Consider the following 12,046-nt stretch of genomic DNA (forward strand, 5'->3'; position numbering starts at 1 on the left):
TAACCATGGGGAAATAATTTTACTTTGTGTAATGACACATCCACTCCCAGTCTTTATTCAAGCCTAATTTAATGGTGTCCAGTTTGCAAATTAATTGTTACTTCTTTCTTTCGCAGCTCCCAAAGTGTGCTGAAAGCACCACGGTGCAGATAAACGCATGTTCCCTGCCCCACGCTGACAACCTCATTTCCGGCACAGCAGCAGGGAAGGCAGAATAAACCCGTGGCAAGACGACCGGGTTTACAAAGGCACCGAGCCAAGCACATGTGCAGCAGGTTTGGCCTTGTTAAATAAACCAAAAAATAGGTGAACATCTTTACTGACTCACTTCAGCTGAGTCTCAGGGAGGGATGTGATGAGGACAGGGTGTGTTCCATGGATAGGGGGCAACGTGGGTAAAGGGGCAGAGAGAGTTGTGGAGGAAGAACATCAGACATGGTGCATGACATAATTAGCACCAGTGCAGGTGTAGCCGTGTCGGTCCCAGGATATTAGAGAGACAAGGTGGGTGAGATAATTTCTTCTACTGGACCAGACAATCACGATGCTCTCAAATGAACTCATGCAGGAAAACGGTGTGGAAGTAGATAAAGGGAATTTGATGCAGGCCTCTATATTGAGCAGGAGTCAAGCTAACTCTAGCTTTAATAACATGAGATTTGTAGAAGTGGGGATAGTGTGAAGTGAGTGGAAAACAACTGTGAAAGAGGCTGTTGTGACCTTGTATTAGATAAGAATAGAATGCCGACTATAAGAGAAATGGTAAGAAAAATAAGATATCAGGAAGGAATATGTATAAATAATATGCAGTTGTTGCTTATTATTGTCTGTAATAAAGGTATAAATACTTGTTCTAATTGTTTATCTTTGAGAGAGCTGCCTAGGTGGGAGAAACCATGTGTCCTAGTGCACTCTCTCCCTCTGTGCAATTGCTTGAGATAATAAAGTGTATCTGACTTGCTGCACCCAATCTGAGAGTGTACCTTCCAGCTGCACTTCTGTAGCAGCACAGCTGTGCCGCTGTATGGTACACAGTGTAGACATGGCCTTAATTCATAACTATGCTAGACACTAAAAATCATGGACTGAACAGAGACATTGGCTTTATGGTTTATTATAACAATCTGTAACCCACTAATCCCCTGTTTTTGTCCTATCACTGCAGAGGTGTTAACTGGCCATTCTATTTTGAATGTTCCCTTACAATATGTGCTAACTACTTATACTAAATCTGTTCCACCTTACATTTAGATGTGATGCTGGGAGAACCTTTCCCAGACCTAAAAAAGAACTCCATGTGGCTAGAAAGAAAGGGCTTGGCTACACTTGCGAGTTAGAGAGCATTTAAAGCAGCCCCGGACGCCCTAGCTCACTACCCGTCCACACTGGCAAGGCACATAGAGCGCTCTGACTCCATGACTAGAGCGCTCTTGGTACTCCATTTCGGCGAGAAGATTAACGCTTGTTGCGCCTTGGCTGAAACGCCCGGGTGTCAGTGTGAACGAGGTGTTGTATTACTGCGCTCTGATCAGCCTCCGGAAACGTCCCATAATCCCCTTAAGTCAAGCAGCTACTCTTCTCGTTGTTTTGGAATGGCTGCAGGAATGCAGATATGCCCTTTGAAAGCTCCGTTTCTGACAGCCGGCATGCTTATCTGCTCCAAGACAAAGCAACCATTACTGTGGAATGCTGTGTGTGAGAGAGAAAGGCGGGGGGGGAGGGGAGGTCTGCTGCTGTCTGAACTTACAAGAAACCCACTCTCTCTCCTCCCACATACACACCACACACTCCCTGTCATACTCCATCCCACCCACCCCCATTTGAAAAGCACGTTGCAGCCACTTGCATGCTGGGATAGCTACCACAATGCACTGCTCTCTGTGGCCTTTGCAAGAGCTGCTAATGTGGCCACGCCAGTGCCCTTGTAGCTGTCAGTGTGGACAGACTGCAGCGCTTTCCCTACTGCGCTCTACGAAGGCTGGTTTAACTCAAAGCGCTCTACATCTACAAGTGTAGCCATGCCCAAAGCTTGTCTCTCTCACCAACAAAAGTTAGTCCAATAAAAGATATTACCTCATCCACCTTGTCTCTATAATTAGCACCATACAGAGAGGCTGCAAAGACTCTTCCTCTCACACACATCATGTCCCCAAAGATTTCATGAGCTTTCCCCAGGAATTAGCTCACTGTATTAGCAGGTTTGCTTATGTAACAAAGTCTGTCAAAGTCGGCTAACTTTGAATTATCAGTGTATGAGGACAAAGTTTTAATTACACTTAACAAAAACAAAATTCTCAAGCACACACTCTTTCAGATCTTCCCCTCTCCTCTGCTTAATTTCTTATGTGAATTCCTTGCCAGTAAAGGAAATCGTAAGGAGGATTCACTGTAACCATATCACTCAGAATATGAGAACTGTACAAGTTTTCAGCGGTTATCTTGATTCACTGCTGAAATGCAAGTATGTAGCAGCATCAGAGGGGGTCCAGAGAAGGGCAACAAGAATGCTCTCAGGCCTAGAAACATTGGGACAGTTCACCATAGAAAAGAGATGAACTGTATATAAAGAAATGACTGGATGAGGAAAGGGAGATAGACAAAGCTTGCTGTTTCATAGAACAGGAAAAAGGGAACTTGGTGAAAAGGAAAGTAGCAAATTCAAAACTGATGAAAGGAAATACTTTTTCACGTAATGTGTAACAAGTTTGTGGAACTCACTGCCACAGGGTGCTGTTGAGGCCAAGAGCCTAGCAGGATTCAAAAGGAGATTGGATATTGGTATGGATATCAAGAAACTCCAGCATTCTCATAGTAAACACCACTAGAAAATTAACAGGAAGAAAAGGTTTTAAAAACCCTTACATTTCAGGACACAAGTCAACTTCTAACAATTGAGGGTTAGCAGGAGCTTTCCCAGGGGCAGGTTGTCTCATAACAGGCCCGCTGGGCCACCTCCTTGTGGCTGGGGCTGAGGATTAGCTGTCAGCCCATCTAGCGCCCCTTTCTGTCTGTTGCTTGCACAGCAGCCCCTCTCTTACTCTGGGACGCGCATGCTCCTTTCTTCATCCGATTTAGTCCTCCCTTTCCAGGGTGTCAGAGTCCCACTGGACAGGCTGGTCGTATGCCATCAGCCAGTCTTCCGGTCCAGTGCCACAGGGCTGGAAGGGAACCTGGGCCCACCCACCACTCCATGTTCCAGCCCAGGGATCTTGTGTCTAGCAACCACAATATGCTCAATCTCAGATCCTGTTGCTGTTTTCCCTGGGCTCCTTCCTACCTCGCTTCTCTAGCTCCTGGCCCATCTCTGGGATTACGAGCCCGAGATTCGTCTGCTCTCAGTGGCTACTCCCCCATCTCAGCTTCTAGTCCAGGGCTAAATCCCAGGGTTTACTCTCCTCTCCAGAGCTTCTCCTTGTCCCTAGCCAACTCTCTTTCTCTCTGGAGAGTGACTGAAGAGCTGCCCCCGAAGCCCCTTCCTGTGCTCATGTCCTGTTCTATACTCCTAGTTTCTCCTCCAGCTGGGATGAATCTGCCCCATTAGGCCCTGTCTATCCCTGCTTCCACTCCAGGTGCAGAATCTAATGTTAACTGGCCGCTTCTGGCCCACAATAACCTGCTCAGGGCTTGTGTGAGGTGGACACCCCATCACAGAGCCTATTGAATAATTCTTCCACCTTCCCCTGAAGCAGTTGGTGCTGGCCACTGACAAAGATGAGACCCTAGCCAACGTGAACTCCTGGCCTGGTCCGGTCTGGCCATTCCTACGTTCCTATGATCAGGAGAAGGGCTTTCTGCATATCCACAGACAAAGTGTGTAAAGACCTTCATGCCTTGGGTTTACTAACTCCTACCTTTAGTATATTAACGTGCACACACACACACACACACTATATGAGAGTTAAATCTGAAGGATAATAGATGGCAGCTACAATGAAGCACAGAAATGAAAACTAGGAGACCAGTGCAACAGAGCAGCGGTGTGTGGTGAGACATGAAGGGTTTAACTACTGAGATAAATGGCACAATGGGCTCCTGGTCTCTGAGTAGGTCCCAGGCAATAGAGTAATACAAAGAATAACGAGTAGCTGAAAGCCTGCGCAGTCACCTGGATGTCGCAGTTGGGCCAAGTAATCCCCCATCTGTGCAGTCTCCCTCATACAACCAATGAAACTGTTGCATGCAAATTATCTGTACAGTAAAGATGACGATTGGCTCAGTTACCTCAGCTATCTAGGACTCTTGGCATGGCCTTGATACATGCCTTACTCTAGCTGTGTTCAGCATGTGTGCAATTCATAAAGTCAAAATGGCTGAGATCTTAAAAACTGGCCAGTAACAGACCACGAATCCCACTGGTGATTAAATCTGGTAAAATTCTGAACAAAAAGAGCTTTCAGCCACGCGCGTAGCAATTTCCAGCACTTCACACTGACTCTACAGACATTCGTGGCTTCACAGTGACTCTCCTGGAATCTTATTATACAGAAAAGTATAATGTTTAAAAGAAGCGATTAATGCTCCAAGTTAACCAAAGAGGTGGGTTTGGATGCTGCCTGGAGGATTCAGGTGCTATCAAAGGGATCCTGGAAGATTAAATAATTTCTAGATTTGTTCCCTAAATCTGGAGTTCGTTTTTATTCATAAAGCTCTGAGCAACGGCCTCACCCATCCTGTACATAATCCCTCCAGCTCTTTCCCCCAAATTCATTGCCATCTCTTCTGGAATGCTTTTCTCTCTGGCATGCCTTCACCTATCCACCCCGCATCAGCAGCAACATTCCCCGTATCCTGCAAGGACACCTAGAGGCCCTCAGCAATCATTGCCTTTGTTGGCAATGAGCTTTGTAGTCCACCAGGAGTCAGGTCACATCTTTCAGAGTAGCAACCATGTTAGTCTGTATCTGCAAAAAAAAAAAAAAAAAAAAAAAAGGAGTACTTGTTGCACCTTATAGACTAACAAATTTATTTGAGCATAAGCTTTCGTGAGCTACAGCTCACTTCATCCGATGCAACTTGAATCCACCCGAAGGGGCAATTGAGGAAGGAGAAGGAGAAGAAGCGAAATGCTGAGCTAGTGGATGAACTGGACTCTGGGTAGGAGGTGAGGTGATCGAATAAAAGTGGGGAACTGAGACGAAGAAAAAGAAGGAAAATAAGAAAGTTTCAGATCAGAAGAAGCAGAAAAAAAGTAGACCTGGGTGTGTGAGCAGACACTATTAGAGAAGGGGAGTAGAGAGAAATAAAATCTACAGATGTACTGGAGAGAGGGTATCAAAGACAAAAAATGAAAGAAAATCAAATTGATCACATCTTGAGGCCTGTGTTTAGGGTTGGAGCCCAGAGCACCCGAAGGAGAACAAGCAGGATTTGTTAATTTCCTGGATGCATCACAGGAGTCAGTTATTTACCGTGGAATTAACAGTATACTGTTTGTTATGGGACAGTGACATAAAGCAACCGGCTGCTCTTGTCAAAGACCTACATCCAATCCTTTTTCCGATGCATCACACTGGAGTGTCAGTGGCCTGCTGGCTGGCAGCATGGGGACCCAGCTAGGCTAGGCTAACTGTGAGGAAAGGCAGAGGAAAACCAAAGCAAAAAAGGGATGATTTAAAATCTTTAGAACTTTATAAGGAAAAACTCCAATACTTGTACCAGGAACATAAATAATATAGAACATTACCAAACACTTACTACTTATAATAATAAAACTTACAGGATACCAACACATTAACTTTTGTGAACTTGTACACACTGTGCAGTTAATATCAAATGCATTGTTATTAACAAGAACAAGAGAGATTACGCTACAACATACTGTGCCACTTCAGAGAAGAATCAACTTTTCCCCTCCTTGGCTGGAAGTCTAGCGTCACTCTTGCTGTCCTGTCCTTTGCTTCTCTTCAGCCTGAAGTGCTCCTTTGATTCAATGTTTCTGTGGCTGTATCTCTTTTCACTGAGTTTATCCACAAGTGGGTTTTCTCATCAAGTGGGCCCTCACTTGTCCATTAGGCACCTTTGAACTGTCTTCCATCAATAGATGACCAAACAGTCATTCTCTATGTTTAGGTCCTTTGTGGGTGGGCTTCTTGCTTACTATTTTCAGGATCTGTTTTCATCTAACACAGCTTTCTGATCAGCTCCCTTTTTCACCAATTTGATTTCCTTTCATTTTTTTTCTTTGATACCCTCTCTCCAGTACATCTGTAGATTTTATTTCTCTCTACTCCCCTTCTCTAATAGTGTCTGCTCACACACCCAGGTCTACTTTTTTTCTGCTTCTTCTGATCTGAAACCTTTCCTATTTTCCTTCTTTTTCTCCTTCTCAGTTCCCCACTTTTATTCGATCACCTCACCTCCTACCCAGGGTCTGGTTCATCCGCTAGCTCAGCATCTTGCTTATTCTCCTTCTCCTTCCTCAATTGCCCCTTCGGGTGGATTCTAAGCCCACCCCAGCTCAAGCTGCCCTCCCACTGGCCGTCTCTCTCCCCAGGGCTGCATCACAGCTGCAGCAGGTGCTAGTACCAAGGTGAGGGTTACCACAATAGTACATCAGGACAGGAGCATCCATTATAATTTGTTTCTGTGTGTCAATGCTTGCTGTTGGGGATCTGCCCAGTCCTACAACACATCCTGCCTTGCGAGCAGATGTCTGGGTTCCGGTTTCGCAGCCAGGAGTGACAGAACACAGACAGAAAATGTATCCTTCCTGTGAAGTGCTGTGCCCCTTTCACATCCACTGGAGCTGACCTGTCTCTGCTGGGATCTGCTTTCAGTCCCTCTGCTGTGAGTAGATATCCAGTGTATGTCACCTTATGCTGTTTGACATGCCATCCCCCTCTCCTCTTGTACAAGTCTGACTGAATCTTTCTGGGACTCTGCTCTGCTCTTGAACACATTGCTAAAATGGTCAAACTTGCCATGTTCCTTGCCATGCTGTCCTAGTGCTGAGCACTTTTTCACCAGCTCCTGCTGACTCACTGCTGTCTTTTCCAGTTTTACTTTATCCTGTCTGAGATGGGCGACCAGAACTGGATATAGTATTCAGGGTGTGGGCGCACCAAGGATTTATATACTGGCATTATGATGTTTTCTATCCCTTTCCTAATAGTTCCTAAAATCCTATTTGTCTCTTTGACTGCTGTAGTGTACTGAGTTGAAGTTTTCAGAGAATTATCCATAGAGAATCCAAGATCTCGTTCTTGGGTGGTAACAGCTAATTTAAAATCTATCATTATAGATGTGTAGTTGGAATTATTTTTTCCAACATGCCTTACACCACACTTATCCGGGTTGAATTTCCATCTGCTGTTTTGTTGCCCAGTCACCCAGTTTTGTGAGATCCCTTTTTAATTCTTCACAGTCAGCTTTGGACTTAACTATCTTGAATAATTTTGTAACATCTCCAATTTTGCTATTTCTCTGTTCACTCCCTGTTCCAGATAATGAATATGTTGCACAGTACAGGTCCTGGTACGGATTTTTGGGGGACCCCTCTGTTTGTCTCTCTCCATTTAATTGTGAAAACTGACCATTTATCCCTACCCTTTATTTCTAATCTTTTAACCAGTTACATGAGAGAAACTTCCCTCTGATCCTAGGGTCACCTAGTTTCCTTGAAGCCTTTGGTGAGGCACCTTCCTATTATCCTGATTAGGATGCATCTTCCAAATTTTAAAGGATGTCTTTTTGCCTCTAACAGCCTCCATTACTCTGCTCTTTAGCCATGGTGGCATACTTTTAGTCCTCTTGTTGTTTTTTCTGATGTGGGGTACACATTTACTCTGAGCCTCTATTATGGTGTTTTTAAATAGCCCCTCATTTTGTGTAGTTTCCCTTTTGAAGTTAAATATTACTGCAGTTGGGGGTTTTTGGGAGGGGGTTGTTATTATCCCCCCCACATTACGGTCACTATTACTGAGTGGTTCAGCTATATTCACCTCTTGGACCAGATCTTGTGCTCCATTTAGGACTAAAACGAGAATTGCCTCTCCTCTTGTGGGTTCCAGGACTAGCTGTTCCAAGAAGCAGTCATTGATGGTGTGTAGAAATTTTATCTCTGCATCACACTCCAAGGTGACATTTACTCAGCCTTAACTTGGTTTACAACTGACCTATATTAATGTAGCACAAATCACTATAGGAAGATTTGGCAGAAACTGATATTTTTAGTAGTTTTGATGGATAATATCAATTTATTTTTAAGCATTTTTTTCAATATTTATCTATTCAAGTTTTCAAATTTGCCCAAAATTATGTGGTTTAAACATTTCCCCCCTATTCTTATCAATTTAAGTTTTCATAGTTGCAGGAAATTATAGAAGGGAGGTCAGACAATTATTTAGTGACAGTAGTTGTTGATATTCAAAATGTTAAAGCTTTATAACCATTAAAACACAAATTGTCAACATCACATCAAAACATACTGTCAATATCCTTAAATCAAACTAAGTTCTTAAGCAGCATTTTTCTCTTTTTTTGCCTATCTGTAAATTTCAATTATCAATGGAAATATTTTGTCAGTTTATGGCTATACAGTGAAATTGACGTTTATCTACATTTTATCACACCCCACAGCAAGATAACTTTGAATGCATTCCTTTGACTAGCAGGAATGCCGTGCTGTCCTTCACATACTTTAAAAAAAAAAAAAAAAGGAGTACTTGTGGCACCTGAGAGACTAACAAATTTATTAGAGCATAAGCTTTCGTAAGCTACAGCTCACTTCATCGGATGAAGTGAGCTGTAGCTCACGAAAGCTTATGCTCTAATAAATTTGTTAGTCTCTCAGGTGCCACAAGTACTCCTTTTCTTTTTGCGAATACAGACTAACACGGCTGCTACTCTGATACTTTTTAAAGTATTCTTTCCTCCCATCCAAACCGTAAAAAGCTGCAAGATTCTGCCACACAATGTATCACGGTGTCATGGTCTGGCCACAACTAATGCAGACAGAAGAGCTTTACAAAAGAAATTAACCCAGTGCACTCACTTGCCAGTGACTAGGCATAGTGAAACCTTGTGGCACATACCATCTGCCTACCAGCTGCCTTGGGACACAGTACACATGGAAATCAACAACTACCAGTGCCCTAATCTGTAGATGGGATGTGCTGAAGCAGTATTAAACAATGCAGAGGAAAAGTAAGGACAGCTACTAATTACACTTCTTCCAGCAAACTAGAAAAGTATACGACCAGAACCTCAAAATAAAGCCACATCTACAACACAGACTCCAGCTCATTTAATTTCTCTTTTCTGTATTTATATTTCATATTATGGTTGTGCCCAGAGGTCCCAAGTGAGATCAGAGCCCCATTGTACTAGGCACTGTACAAACACATACTGGTAAGAGACAATCCCTGCCCTTAAGAGTTTACAATCTAAATAGACAAGACAGGCAAAGAGTGAGAGGGGACATAATTAACACAGCACCAGAGTACGCTAGCCTCCCTTCCCGAAAGAAATTCAGTTAATTTATTCTTCATTTAAATAGGTCTTTCTGCAACAAGGCACCTTCCACAACAGAAGAAAGGTACATGATTAATTCCATGCCCCACACTTAGCCAGCTGTTGAACATTCCCAGTGAGCTCAACAAAGCTTTTCAGATAAATTGCAAGCAATATTCATCCATTACATCTAGTAGGGACAAGCTAAGGCTGCTAAGGGGTTTCTTACAGATAAATGCGTGAGTGTGCATCTATGAGATTTACTAGTGCTAGTAAAGCTTGTGTCCTGTGTGAACCCAGGACTGCCACAATAAATCTGTTTGCTATTCCAATCTCTGGGCCCTCAGTGCACAACTCAGATTGTGTATGGTCCAGAGCTTTGAGCCAACAGCTGGGAATCAGAAGCTCCAAAGTTCCTATCATCTCTTTCTATGGCTTTGAGGAAGGCACGTCACTTCCTTTGGCCTCAGTTTCCTGAATGGTAAACTGGAGGTAATATTTACTAACCTCGAAGGATTCTTGTGAGGATTAGTGTGAGTAAAGCATTTTAAATGCTGAGTATTATTATTTCTACAACAACCAGAGTCAATTATTGCTGACAGGGACAGTGCAACTTCCTCGGCTCGTTCATTTATTATAGGCAGAGCTGGTAGCAACGTCCATAGTTAAGGCTGAATTACACTTTCCATTTTGAGACCTTGTGTTCAGCTGCTTATAACTTTGCCAAACAAACTGTTCAAGCCAATATTTTCCTTGCCGAACGTCTACCTTCAGCTGACTGATTTTGGAAAGTTTCACCTATATTGGATCTGCTGTTCCTGAGGATGGGGTTAAGGTAAAATACATTGTGTTTGCCAGTGTTAAAACATGATTACAAACATTTGATTGAAACATACCAGCACCTCTGGGTTCTTGAGCAAGGACTTGAAAACTGGCAATGTAGTATCTCAGAGTCTGAGAGCTTTGCTAATCAGGTCACCAGCAGCAGTTCATCCTACCCAGAAATCCCTGGCAGGGTTGCTGTTCTAAAACATAAGCTGTCTCAAAAAACTGGTGTAATATTTATCACCTTCTTTCATGCCCTGACCCAGATTCCCCCAGTCAGTGCCGTCTGATCAGTCCTGGGATCAGCAAGAAGCACTTTTACAGCATCACAGAGAAGAGCCTTTTGGGCCAGTAATGGAAATTCAGTCAGAGCTACTCACCACTTTCCAACGGTCCTTGACCACGTAGTTGGCCGGCAGAATGTCGACCTGTTCCCCTCCCCCACTCATGTTTGGTTCCTCCCTGATAGCTGCTACTAGGCACTGCATTTGCCAACCAGAAAGTATTTTAGTAGCTCCCAATTTAAATGAGCCATTTATCTGAGAAGAAAAACAAAAAGGAGAAAAGGAGGGTTAGTGCAGGTCATTGCATTGATGCTGGTGAAACTACATCTCAACAGCTCTGGTTTAGAGCCAATCAGAAACAGCATCTCTGGGAAGAAGGCAAACTCACCTCGGAGCACAGCAAGCAACAGCCTGCTTTACAAATTCGTCAGCTCTCTCCATGCACAAACCTGGCAGAAGCAACCATGCCCCAAGTCCACGCACCAACTGAAGAGATGACAAGTTACTGGCTACACCATGCAGGGTCCCAGTGCTCTTGGGCCTCATAGCCAGCAACTCAAAGATGGGCCAATGCCAAATCCTTGCATACAGCCTGAGTATCAGGGTGGGAACAACAAAGAAAGCCGTAATTGTACCAGGCAAAAAAAAAAAAAAAAAAAAAAAAAGATCTTGCTTTAACAGAGCAGCTGATTCATTTTCTGTTATTGTGGTTTCTAGCTGACCGTATATAACACTTGCATCCCCACGACTTGCCAGGTACTATGCTCTGGAAGCCAAAGGGGGTTAGGGTGGCCTCTAGAGCACCAGGGTCACAAACACTGCTAACAGACAGGCAGAGAAGAAGGGCACAGTTAGAAGGGGTTTCAGCCACATATAGATTAGTCCTTGTAACACACAAGCCTTGCTAAAAATCTTAAAGTCAAGCACAGAGACAGATACAATATCAACTTTCCTTTCCCACTCCTTTCTCGCCTTGTCTCCAGGGTGAGGTGCTCTCACTCATCCATGAGATCCAGATTACCTGATTCTGTAGCCAGTTTTGTTCTTGAATTTTTGGTTAGAATCCCTCCATAAAGGTGACTCTCAGCTTCATATCAGTGCTAATCTTGTTCATTTAAAGGAACCTTAGTGGTTATCTCGCCTGCTGCTATAGGCTATTTTTTGGCCTCAGAGCCCACAATCCTTTGATTCACAGGTTTCTTGGTAGCTCTGCCCCCTTTTCCCTGGTATATAGCCCATATGCCCTTTCTGGATATAAAACGAGTTCTTCTGCAGAGATCAAATATAGCTAACCACATACATGCTGAATAAGAAAGTAAGGTTAGAGTTGGTCATTCGACTTCTTCAGGCTGGAATAATAATCAGAAAATAGTGAACTGTGTATCAGAGAGAAGAGGTGGTCATTCCCTAAGGGCAGCTGGAAGGCTCAGACCTTTGGTCTGACATGCACGTGTGAGTTCCGCAGAGGGAGTTAGTGCCACAAAGAG

The 12,046-nt window shown here is 43.7% G+C and overlaps 1 protein-coding gene across 3 annotated transcripts in view; it reads right to left on the reverse strand.

The window, feature by feature from the left end:
- TTBK1 (tau tubulin kinase 1) overlaps positions 1 to 12,046 on the reverse strand; it is a 152,122-nt gene that overhangs the window by 113,945 nt on the left and 26,131 nt on the right. The window contains exons 1-2 of one of the 3 annotated variants that reach the window (XM_038397439.2): positions 10,948 to 11,623; positions 10,656 to 10,814 (exon numbers count right to left, since the gene is read on the reverse strand). In XM_038397439.2, coding sequence (XP_038253367.1) covers positions 10,656 to 10,763 — 108 coding nt within the window. In that variant the 5' untranslated portion in view covers positions 10,764 to 10,814; positions 10,948 to 11,623. Of the gene's footprint in view, positions 1 to 10,655; positions 11,624 to 12,046 lie in introns of those variants that run through there. The other 2 variants (XM_043512181.1, XM_043512182.1) reach the window with 2 other exon arrangements.

Source organism: Dermochelys coriacea, chromosome 3 (assembly GCF_009764565.3).
Source record: "Dermochelys coriacea isolate rDerCor1 chromosome 3, rDerCor1.pri.v4, whole genome shotgun sequence".
Taxonomy (NCBI): domain Eukaryota; kingdom Metazoa; phylum Chordata; order Testudines; family Dermochelyidae; genus Dermochelys; species Dermochelys coriacea.